Here is a 12,500-nt window from a genome sequence, read left to right as displayed (position 1 = left end):
AAGTACTTTGGAGGAACAACAATGTGGAAGAAATGACTTGGGAGGCCGAGGAAGACATGAAGTCTAGATATCCCTACTTATTTCCTCCTCCAGAAAAGGGTCCGATTGAGACGTCATAACCATAAGGTACGTGTATAAATTCTTGTGTTGGTTATTGTCGTTGGTCATGTGAGGCCATTGTCGTTATTCATAATTATGGCCCTATGTGGCATTCAGTTATTAAGCTTCTATGGGGAGAATTGGTAGTAGTGTTGTTACAAATGCGACCATGCTAAAGTTATATAAATCATGGGAAGTTAAACATTCGAGGACGAATGTTTCTAAGAGGGGAAGGATGTTACATCTCGCATTTTCGTACGTTAAGAGTTTCGTCTGCAGTTAATTGACGTAGATTCAGGGATGAGATCATTATGACATTAACATATTTACGCTATTTATAATAAGCGATAAATAAGTGTTATGAAGGATAAAGGAGTACACGAAATAAAGAAAATGAGTTTCGTTGAAAATTGCCGATTTGGGATAAAATACGGATCGAGCAATAATATCCGATATTTATGGACTAGTACCATACAAGGTACCATATGAACACGGTAGTATGATGTATAAAGTATATTAAAAATAAGTAGAATTTTAGGTAATTTAAGATAATTATTAATTATATGGGTAATTGGTTAATTATCGGGTAACGGGACATTATCTAATTACAAAATAAGTGGATAATAACTAATATTTCTCACCCAACCCCACGTGGCAACCCACTATCTCTATGTAGACATGACTCTTACAATTGAGCTTAGGTGGCTAGATAAGGATAATGTGGATTTAATAAAGACTTGTTACAAGTCTTGATTCCATCTTGCATTTTGGAAAAAAATTAGAAGATAAGAATCATATATTAAGTCTCCATCTTCATTTGGAAAGGAGTAACGTAGTCATTCTCAAAAAGCAAGAAATACATTCTTTCTTGATTTGAAAAATTCAATAACAGAACCTAAGAAAATTCGTTTAGTACCTCAACAAGCAAGAAGCTTGAAGTTGCGTTCAAGAATTTCGAAGAAGCAAAAGCTTAATCCGATATTTGGGGTTCTAAGTTCAATCCACGAAGGTTTCCAAAGGAATATTATACGGAGTTTTCCCTACTCCATGTATGTTAAGGCCATCCCCTCTTTCTTTTGGCATGATCCAAATTATACAGAAGAAACGAGTAAACGCACAGTTTCCATAAATTACTCTATTCATAGAAATACTAGGGGTGTCTATATTCTTGATTCCCCATGAGAATTATTATTATCTTCTGTTCATGGGTCTCAGAATAATACGCAGTTGAAAAAGTTTATCCGAAAGGAATATTGAGATTATTACGTATTTTTTATGCATTTCACCTATTTATACATGTGCATTGACCCATGACCAAATGGTATTATATACGCGTATATACGTATATGAGATATGGGAAAAGGTTATGGCGTTATATATGCACCACCACCTGATCAACTAGTATATGTTGATGATGTTGCCCATAGTGGCCGAGACGATATGATGGGATGCCCTCAGTGGCTTTATGATATTATGTACACCCATACCTATGCATGACATGACATTTATACTCACGTGCATGACATTATAAATGTTTCAGAATTTACAAAGTTATTCAGAGATAAATATGTGTTTCTTTATTTCATGTTTCATCTATGTCTTTTACGTACTAATTATCATGCCTTACATACTCAGTATATTTTCTGTGTTGACGCCCTATTTCACGGGGCCTGCGTTTCATGCCTGCAGGTGCAGGTAGGCAAGCTGACAGTCCCCCTTCTTAGGATCCTTGATCAGCGAAAGTTGGCGTGCTCCACTTGATCCGGTGCTGCTTTTGATTTTGGTACGATACGTTTGTATATATATATATATGGGTATGATGTGGTTCAGTTCCGTCTTTATACAGTTATGTTTCTATTAGAGGTCTGTAGATAGTATGTCTAGTTGGGTTGTATGTGGCCTTGTCGTCTTTTAGTTTTGGATGTATAGTTGTCTATAGCAGCCTTGCCAGCTCACCTACTGTATTTTGTATGTATTCGTACATATGTCTTGTTGGCAGGTTTCCTTCATGTATGTTATTTTTGTATGTATTCTTAGACGCATGCTTAGGGGTGTTAGACAGGTAGGACTTAGGCATCCGTCGCGACCCATCGGTTTGGGTCGTGACAATTATATTCATTGAAACGATATAGTGGAATACAATACAATATGATACATTATGAAATAATAACATTCATCCAAACAAGATGTCATTACGTTCTATATTTGCCATAAGTCTTTTTTAGTCTAGTTAGAAATTTAAATGTTCGTAGAAACAATTATGAGATTAGGGAGCTTCTAGTTAAAAATTCTAAATTATACATATTAGAAGTCAAACTATTTGGTAAAAGAATTAGATAAACCTGAAATTAAATAAATTTGATAAAGAAGATTCATATAGTCAACTATATATTCTAACTAAGATTGGATCAAATGATTGATTAATTTATTTGAAATATTTACGATTTCATGAGTTCTTTCTATAATAAATTTAGTGTGTCACCTTTTTCTAAGGTATATGTAATGTGTTTTTTCTAATTTTCTTATCATATTTGATTTTTTTATTTTTTGAAAGAAGGACAACATATTTACCATAAGCAATTTTTTTTACGTAAAGAAAAATACAAGACAAAAAAACTCCTCTTTTCTCTCGGCCTACGATAACAGAATACCATCTCTCTATATAGGCGCACGTCATTGGTTCAACCATCGTATTCCACCGACAATGCACGACAAAAGGCCGGCCACGGAAGATACAGAATACGACGCAGGCTCCAGTTCAATTGGCCAAGGGGACACGAAGGACAGTATACTCAAAGCTCAAGTGGAAATGGCACGATTACGTGTGATGCTAATTACTCCGCCTAATGTTGGGACTTCGAGGGAAAACCCTAACGTGGTGAGTCAAAGTGGAGTGGCTAAAATGCAAACAAGCCCACTCACTGGGAAACCCAATTCTCCAGCGAATTTGGCTGCTAGTCCACAGAAATCTAAGCTTGCAAAGCAGCCGCCACCACCTATGGAAGAGAAGAAGACGTGGGCGAATCTATTGACAGGGAATCAACTAACTTCAAAATGTATCATGCAATTTATTGCCCCGATAATAAAAAATGGTGTTAAAATGGTTCAATTTAACAAAGCTGAGGTCGAAAAGGAAGCTTTGAATTGGAAATATGCACTGATCCTCTATGTGGTTGGGATTCTCCAACTATTGGGGCAATCACCAGATTTCTAGGGAGCCAATAGACGTTTCAGCATCAACCTCACACATAGTACCATAACGATGGTTATTTTGTGATACAATTCTATATGTGGTGATCAGAATGATGTCTTGATATCCGGACCTCATATGCTGAATAGTAAATCAGTGATTGTCAAACTAATTTCAGTGAGGAGATACCTAAAATAATTCCCCTTTGGGTAACATTTCTTAACTTACCCCTAAGTTGCTGGAGTCCCAACTCTCTGAGCAGGCTAGCTAGTATATTAGAAACTCTTCTATGTGCTGATGAATGCACCTCTCGCAAAGAGAGGATTTCGTTTGCTCGAGTGATTATTGAAATGGACATTACTATCCCATTACCTGAAACTATCAAAGTGTTGGATTTATATGGCAAGACTAGACTAAGAGGTCAAATATGAATGGTGGCCTCAATACTGCCTAGTATGCTGCCAACTTCGACATATATGTCAGGAAAAGCAAGCTAAGCCCCAACCTAAGAAAGCCAAAATTTAGGCAAGGAAAACTAAGCAAGTTTGACAAAGTAAGGATTCCCCAATATCACCAATACCTGAGGTGCCATCAGCTGATGTGGAGGGTGATCCTGAAAATGGAAAAGATGGATAGATGTTATGACCCAAATTTCTCTCCGTAGGATGTCATGATGGCACCGAGTCTTAGGGACTATTTAAGCCTAACATTTACAAAAATAATGACCATATTTAAATAATGACTAACAAATGCAAAATAGAAATTTCTATACAAGATTACAATCCCAAAATCGGTAGTACAAGTCATAAGCTCTACTGAATTTGCTAGAAAACCTATAAATACAACTGTTTCAAAATAGAGATAAAGCAATGCAAGTACAATATCAGAAGGTGACTCTGAAGCCTGTGAACACAACAACATGTTTATCTTGAGTCTCCACAGCAAGATGCGTACAACTAGCTAGCGATCGGCTAACTCCAAAATACCTGTATCTGCACAAAAATGTGCAGAAATATAGTACGAGTACACCACAACGGTACTCAATAAGTATCGAGATTAATCTCAGTTGAGTAGCAACGAGGGACAATCAAGATATATACTAGACTAGATAACCTAGACAAGTATAAGTGGAGAACTAACAGAGTACGAAATCTATACAAACTACGCATAATGACAACAATAATACAGTGTTTGCAATAAATAGAAGCAAAAATTAGCAGTGAAACAAAAATAAGTAATAACACAGTAGAGTAAGTTGAACACAGTTTAAATCCGGTGAAAACAAATAAAGGAATGACAAGTAGCAACTCGACAAGAATAACCGCTTTTATAATAGGTTTATCTAATAATCTCCACGAGGTACCAAACCTCAAAATATTCAGAAGTCACGGGTCCCAATTAGTTAACCCTAAACACTTGGCATCTTGTGCCCTCATTACAACAGGTAACTACATGAATGACTCACATGCCAATAGAACCATTCTCACATAGAAGGTAAGTAGATGAGGGTGTGTAGGAATTATCAATAACATCAGGATCCATCTTCTTAAACCGATAGGGGTGATTAACTATGTGTATTCTTGCACAAGTGTTCTATCACAGTTCAAGCCAACTAGTAAGAGTAGAGAGAATAAATGACACGTAAGAACGATTCCCACAATTTGCACAAGTTAAGACTCACACAGGTTAGGCACGCTACTACATAAATATCAACAACAACAATGCCCCCATGCCATCACAAGTCATCACAAATTAATCCCCGACATACCCATCTTGTCTCGCCACGTGCACCATAATAAAGTAAATGCCCGCCTTGTCTCACCGCACTCGCATAGTAATGTTCCCACCTTGCCTCGCTACATGTGCAAATACACAGATATAGCCTACCTTGTCACACCGCATGTGCATCATCAATAGTAACAATAGCACAGCAGAAACCTCGTGCAAACACCCGAACAAATTCTTCCAACAATATCACATGCAAAAAACACAACAACACAATAGAATGGCCTTCACAATAGTTGCCCATATTCCACAACATTTCTTCTAAACAATTTCAATACCACAACCGCGTATAGCCCTCAGCTCAACAAACTGAGTACCATAGCAACAACCACAACAATACACGAGAATATGACAAGTAAATCAACCCAAGATCTTATGAACACAAGAAACAGTAGAACAAGCTCACAAAGAATAAACAAAATAGAGAATATTAGCCTCAATAAGAATAACTCAACAGGGGAGAAATAATACGCAACAAATGATTCCAAAAAAGTACAATTCGGCAACAAGGGAGATAACCTGAGTCAATAATTCCAAATAAGGATGAAACAACTATGATAAAGGATAACTAACTTCACTTAGGGTTGAGCAATTGCGAAAGAGATACAACAAATTCAATAAGTAACAGAAAAGATGATCATAACCTCAATTAAGTATATACAATTACGAAAGAGATAATAATAATTTCAATTAATGATACACAATTAAGAAATGATAGCATGGCAATTGAAAAGGCACAACATCAGTTAAGCTACACGAGGGTCAAATAGGCAATAAGATTGGAACATGATGCAATTAATTCCAATTAAAATATGTAGAGATGAAACTAGTAAATGGGAAATATAATCTTAACAAAACAACTTCATATCTAAAAAACATAAGAACATAGGAGCCCTAAAAGAGTAACTTTCTACAAATAAGCCCGAGCACGTACTCGTCCCCCTGCAGACACGAACTTCACATGGCACAATTAGCATAAAAGACTCAAATCCTAAGGAGTAGTTTCCCCCACACAAAGTTAGGCAAGATAGTTACCTCAAAGAAGCTAGACCGATACTCTAAATGACCCTCTCAAGTGAAACAACCTACGGACGGCTCAAATCTAGCTAAAATAACTTAAAATCATAAATAACACCCATAAGAAACAATCCCGGATAATAAAGTCTCGATCTTTAATAAAAACTAAAAAGTCAACCCTCGGGCTTGCACCTCAGAACTCGAAAAATTGTCACAAAACCCAAACTCCCAGTCCAATACGATTTCAACCATATCAAAATTATCAAATTCGGATACTAGTTCATCCCTCAAATAATCATTTTATATTTTGAAAGGTTGCTTAAAAAATCCCCAATTTTTCTCAACTCAAAACACTAATTATAAGATAAAAAGTAAGATAGAATCATGAAATATAATAAATTTCGAGTGAAGAATACTTACCCCAATGATTTGCTTGAAAAACTCACGAAGAATCGCTCAATATCGAGCTTCATAACTCAAAAAATGATTAAATGGCTAACCCTCAGAATAGAGTACTTTTATATTCTGCCCAGGTATTGTACATCGCGATCGCGAAGAGGAAATGACTAATGTCCAAAATTAATGCTGCGCGATAGCGAGCAAATGAGCGCAATCACGAAAAGGAAAAAATTCTGATGCCAAGGACTGCACTACGCGACGGCATGAGATCACATGCGTCGCAAAGGAGAAGAGGAAATCACCAACTGTTACAACTGAGCTATGCGAACGCGGACAGCGAGATGTGAATGCGGAGAAGGCTGATGCACACGTACGCAATTGTGGACTGGTACATGCGAACGCGAAGAACAAATATTGCTTCCTCCAAAATTACACTATGCGAACGCGAAGGATTTGACGCGAACGCGATTAAGTAACCAAATACTAGCAAAACAATAGTCCAACAGCATGGAGCCCGTAGCCTATACGAACACACTCGAGCCTTCGGGACCCCGTGAAACATGCCAACAAGTTCCATAACCTAACACAGACTCACTCGAGGTCTCAAATCACATCAAACAATGTTGAAACTACGAATCATACCATGAACTGAACTTATGAACTTTCAATTTTCCAGTTTCTAAAACTCGCACCAAAACCTTTCAAATTAACCAGGAATGATGTCAAAGTTTTCTTGCAAGTCCCAAATGACATAACAGAGCTATTCCGACTCTCAAAATCGGATTCTAACCCTAATATCACCAAAGTCAACTCTTGGTCAAACCTCTCAACCTTCCAAAACTTCAACTTTTCAAACTTTTGCCTAAATGCTTCAAATTACCCTACGAACCTCTAAATCGCACGCCTAAGTCCATAATAACCATATGATGCTGTTGAAATTTTCAAAACACCATTTTGGAGTCATTTTATCAAAGCTAAAACTCCGGTCAACTCTTACCACTTAAGCTTCTAAAATAAGAATCATTCTTCTAAATTGACTCCGAATCATCCGATAACTGAACTCGACTGCACACACAGATTAGAACATATAATATGAAGCTACTCGAGACCTTAAGCCATTGAACTTGATATTAATTCTCAAAATGACTGGCCGGATCATTACAGTAGACAAAAGTGAAAGGAAAAGCAGTTTCAAGGACTCAGGTAGTCAATGAAAGTAGTCAATACCTTGTGGATGTTGATAATGGTTTTACTCCTATGAGAGGAATATCAATTCAATAGGTGTTGCAAGTAGACCTAGAAATGGTGGACACAAAATTCAGTTTTAGCCAAGGAGGAAAGTCTCCTGACCCCACATCAACCACTAATGATTATTGCTACATGAAATATTAAGGTGTTTAATAAGATTTTTAAGCACAAGGAGATGAAGAAGGTAATAAATGAAGAGAAAATACTAGTTTTAGTTATTACAGAACATAGAGTTATTAAACAAAATTCCTGAATGATTATAAAAAAGTCTTTCCTACCTGGAGTTGGCATGTAACTATGATACTAATGGGCGAGGAAGGATATGGATAGTATGGGGTCATAGGCAGGTTGATGTTACAGTGCTTTGTACAAGATCTCAGTTCATTCACTGTACTATTAAAAGTGCAGACTATACTATTTAGTTTGAATTCACTGCAATATATGGCCTTCACACAATTATTGATAGGAAGCACCTATGGCAGGATGTGACAAAAATATATCCCAATATTTAAAGCCCATGGCTCATTATGGGAGATTTCAGTGCAGTACTCCAACCGGACAACAGAATGGGAGGAAGTGCAATACAACATGTAAAGGTGAAAGATTTTGAGGAATTCTTAGGGTCAGCTGGTCTAATAGTGATGAAAACAGTGGGAATATTCTATTCCTGGACTAATTCACACATTCACAGCAGAATTGATAGAGACCTGGTCAGTCCTACTTGGATGTCTCTATGGCCCCAAATTGCAGATGAAGCTAAAGACCCTTATTTTTTTGACTGTTCCATGCTTTGCATTACATTCAGCAGGAGCCCAAGAAAGGTGGCAAGGCCTTTTAGGTTCTTTAATCACTTGACTGCTCATACAGAACTTCTTAATATTGTCTCTACTATGTGGAATTGGACTGTGCAAAGGGAGTATATGGAACAAGTCTGGCACCAGCTCAAACTAATGAATGAAGGGATAAAAGCTTTAAAACGAGCATGTGTTCTGTAAAGTCAAGTAGAAGATACAAAATACTAGGCAAGATTTATATGATATTCAAGAGAAGCTATAACCGGTTACAATGATCCAAAGTTATATGATACAGAGAAAGAGCTTAACTCAACTTAGAGAAATGGATCCTAGTAGAGGAAAGTATTCTAAGACAACAATCTAGAGTTCATTGGCTGAGGCTAGGGGACACCAACTTATATTTTTCCATGTCTGTCTAAAAAATAGGATTGCCCAGAATCATATTAACAGGCTGACCACTACTAGTGGAGATGTAGTACACATTGACAGGGCAGTTGAAGCAGAGATCATTGGATTTTACAAGGGACTGCTAGGCACTTATGCTACACAACTACCTGCAATTATACCTAGTATTCTAGTTGCTAGCCCTATTCTGGATAACAAACAAAAACTATCCCTTATAGCTCCAGTCACAAGAGAAGAAATCTACCTAGACTTGAAAGATATATCTGATCTGAAGACCCCAGGATATGATCGTTTCAATGCCTGCTTCTTTAAGAAATTATGGCCTATTATTAGAGATGATGTTTCAGATGTTGTGATCTAGTTTTTTTAGACCACATGGATATATAAGGCTATCAACTGCACCAGTATAACCTTGATTCCTAAGGTACTATCTCCCTCTACTATTAAGGAATTTAGGCCCATATCTTGCTGCACTATATTATACAAACTGATCTCTGAGGTTATTATTGTGAGCACGTGATTTTTGCCCTAAATATGATTATTCCCAAAATCCCAAACAAAATAATTTTCCTTTATTTTTACAATTTTCGTGCATTTTGGTGTCATTTTCTGATAATTGTTGCATTCCATTTGCGCATGTTAATTCTATAAAGTACAAAAATATGCATTTTTGCGTTTAAGTTTTAGTATCAATTAAGGGTTAATTGTTTTAAAAAACAAAACATGAAAATCACAAAAAAACAAATTAGTTCACTTTTGCATTTTAGTGATTTTTATTGTGAATTTGTCATGAAATAGCTTTTAAACAATTTTAGTAATTAATTAGTCTTTGTTTTGAAATAACTAGGATTTCATGTTAGTTTTACATTTCCATAAAAATTAGAAAAAAATTATAAAAATTGTAAAAGTGAGAAAAGAAAATAAAAAGGAAATAAAAATAGAAATTGGGTCTTAATAAAAGACCCAAATTTGGGCCAAATCAGAAGAATTGTTCAGGCCCAAATGTCTCAACTCGTTGCAAACTAGTCCAGCCCAAATCCTTATCCGGTCCGACCCCTCTTCTAAACGAAACGATGCCGTTTCGTTATCTTTGAATCAGGACCGCTGGATCTCATCAATCCAACGGTCCGGAACTAACGAGGTTCCAGATTTAAAAAGGTCCGAAAGGCCACCCCAAACCCTCGTCTCCCTCACCCCACCCCTCCTCTCAAACCCTAATCCGCGCTGCCCCTAAATCCCTCACCGGCGGTGAATACAACCTACGCCGTTCACCCCTAGATTAACACCACAGATCCCCCATGAACCCCTCTTTCCACTCCCGTTATTAGTTTTCCTCGAATGTTGCCGGAGCTCGTCGAATCTTAGTTTGAAGCTTTCCGGCCAAGTGGCAAGTTCATCCAAACCAGCCCAAAATCACACCACACAATCCCTGTCCTTCCCTCAACACTAATCCATGTTTATTTTTCTTCAAATCACTGTGAAACGGCTCGAGTCTTAGATCTAAGAATTTCTGGCCAAAACCTTAAACCAAATCTTTGTGATTTCGAACCGTAGTATCCTTAACCATGTGTTCTCTGGTAAGAACACATGGTTAGGGATGTTACGCGTCAAAAATCTGAAAGGATTCAGACGTTTCTGACTGGCCAGAGTTCCTCGTGCCTCTGTGAGTTTTTACTATTTCTTTTTTACTCGCATGTTTGAAGTTTTAGTTATAGTTTTTGTTTCGTTAATTTTTCTGTTAATTTTATGATTTATTTGTATTAGTTTAAGTTCTGCCAATTGTTGATGAGTTCTGAGTTGATATTTGTTTGAATGATTATGAGTTTATGGGTTAAGAATTAGTGTCAGTTCATTTAATGTTGATCATGTTGGTTTAAGCTTTGCTTTGATCGAGTATAGTTTCTGGGTTCCCTTAGCTTGACTGAGTTGGTATAGTTGAACAATTGGGTTGGTTAGTTTAATTAGTTGATTGCTGAGTACTAATTAATCAATTTCAGTTAGTTTTAGATTAAATTAGGGGATTGGTTATAACTGTTAAGGATGAGGGTAGGATCAGTAAATTAGAGAAGCCTTCAGGGGTAGTCTGGGTATGGAAAAGGGTAGTTCTGATAGGAATAGTAATTTCAAAGCATGTGGAAGGGCAGTATGGGTATTGTATGGGTAGAGGAATACCCTAGGGCCTTCTAGAATGGGATTTTAGTGCACATTTCAGCACAAAAGGGGTGCTTACTTGTTTAGCAAGTCAAGAATAGGGGGATTAAACTGAAAATAGAGAAGGGACCAATTAGAAAATCAGAATCTGATCTATTCTCTTTGGGGTTGCCTATAAAAGGGCATGAAATGCCTTGGAAAAGGGGTCCTTCTTCTTCCTTCAGCTTTAAGCTCGAAAATCCCCACCAAAAACTCTCCTCCCTGCTTTCAATTTCAGCTGGCATTCTAATTCCAAATTTATTCAGAAAACAAAACATCAAAAAATGAAGAAATCAAAAACAATCTTATAGTTTCATTGTTAGTTTTGGATTTCAGTTGGGATTTGGGTTTAGCAGTATCGCAGAGGTGTTTGGGTTCAGCTGTGAGGTTTAGGAGTGTATTTGAAGTATGTGTTGAATTGATCTGTGGAGGCTGCCTGTATTTCTGGTTTTCAAAAGTAGTTCCTGGCTTGTTCTGTGGTATATATTGTTGAGTTTGCTGTTGTCGCTGTTCAAAGTAGCTGACTCCTTTTTTTCCTATTTACATTTCAATTTCCAGGTACTTATCCTGTAGCTCTCAAGTCTATGGAAGTGAAGTAAATATGATGTTTAAAGTTGATCTCTGAACTCCTCATGTTTTTGTTTGATTTAATGTATAAAACAGTTAGCTTACTCAATATTTCATGACATTTGTGTACTAGACTACTCCTGGATTGTATAAATTGGACTGATGAACTGTTAAGCATGAGTTTGTTCATTTTGATTATTAAGTGGGTACTTGGTTATTTAGATTCATGTATGTAGTCAAAACTGTGGACTGTTTAGACTGTGCATTTCATGTTTATATAATTGTAGTTTTCAGTTTTGCTCAAATTCCACAGTCTGCTGAAGTTAAATTTGCAAAGTTGTAATTGATTTTGAGTTCGATACACGTGACTGCTTTTAATTTTGGTTTAATATGAATTGTACATTCAATAGCTTCGTACTGGGCCAGTTTTTGGGCCTGGCCTATTAATAGGTAACCCAGATTTTTTGGTTAAGTGATAAATTGAATTGGGGCCTAGGTGCATTAAGGCTTAAGAATTTAGCTAAATCAAAAGGTGCCGAAGGGCTCGATCCCTGGGCTGTACAATTGTCTGTCAATAAGTTAAAATTTTGGCCTGCTTTAGGCCCGATGCTCAGAGCTCTAAGAGTCTGCGCCTGCCGCATGTGCAATGGCATTGACTTGGACCTTATGGGCTCAGAGACCATTTCCTCAGCACTTCTTCCTGGATGTTCAAATTCAGATCCAACAAAGTACTGGCCTTAATCAATTAGGATCCTTAAGTAATTAATAGCATAATTATCTCACTGTTTAGATTTGGAAAGGTTGTT

The 12,500-nt window shown here is 37.0% G+C and overlaps 1 protein-coding gene across 1 annotated transcript; it reads left to right on the top strand.

The window, feature by feature from the left end:
• Positions 1 to 8,265: 8,265 nt before the first annotated feature.
• On the top strand, positions 8,266 to 9,298 carry LOC138879644 (uncharacterized). The gene is made up of 2 exons (XM_070159262.1): positions 8,266 to 8,729; positions 8,959 to 9,298. The coding sequence occupies exons 1-2, from the start codon at positions 8,266 to 8,268 to the stop codon at positions 9,296 to 9,298; spliced, it is 804 nt and encodes a 267-aa protein (XP_070015363.1).
• Positions 9,299 to 12,500: the final 3,202 nt, after the last annotated feature.

Source organism: Nicotiana sylvestris, chromosome 10, assembly GCF_000393655.2.
Source record: "Nicotiana sylvestris chromosome 10, ASM39365v2, whole genome shotgun sequence".
Classification (NCBI taxonomy): domain Eukaryota; kingdom Viridiplantae; phylum Streptophyta; class Magnoliopsida; order Solanales; family Solanaceae; genus Nicotiana; species Nicotiana sylvestris.
The sequence above is the reverse complement of the archived record's forward strand: the minus strand, read 5'-3'. Positions and strand labels throughout refer to the sequence as shown.

What these genes read in the sequence shown, in the direction of transcription:
- LOC138879644 (XM_070159262.1), top strand. Translation starts at nt 8,266, where the DNA reads ATGGGAGATTTCAGTGCAGTACTCCAACCGGACAACAGAATGGGAGGA. An exon ending in TTAAAACGAGCATGTGTTCT is followed by an intron (nt 8,730 to 8,958) that starts GTAAAGTCAAGT and finishes TCTAAAAAATAG; the next exon opens with GATTGCCCAGAATCATATTA.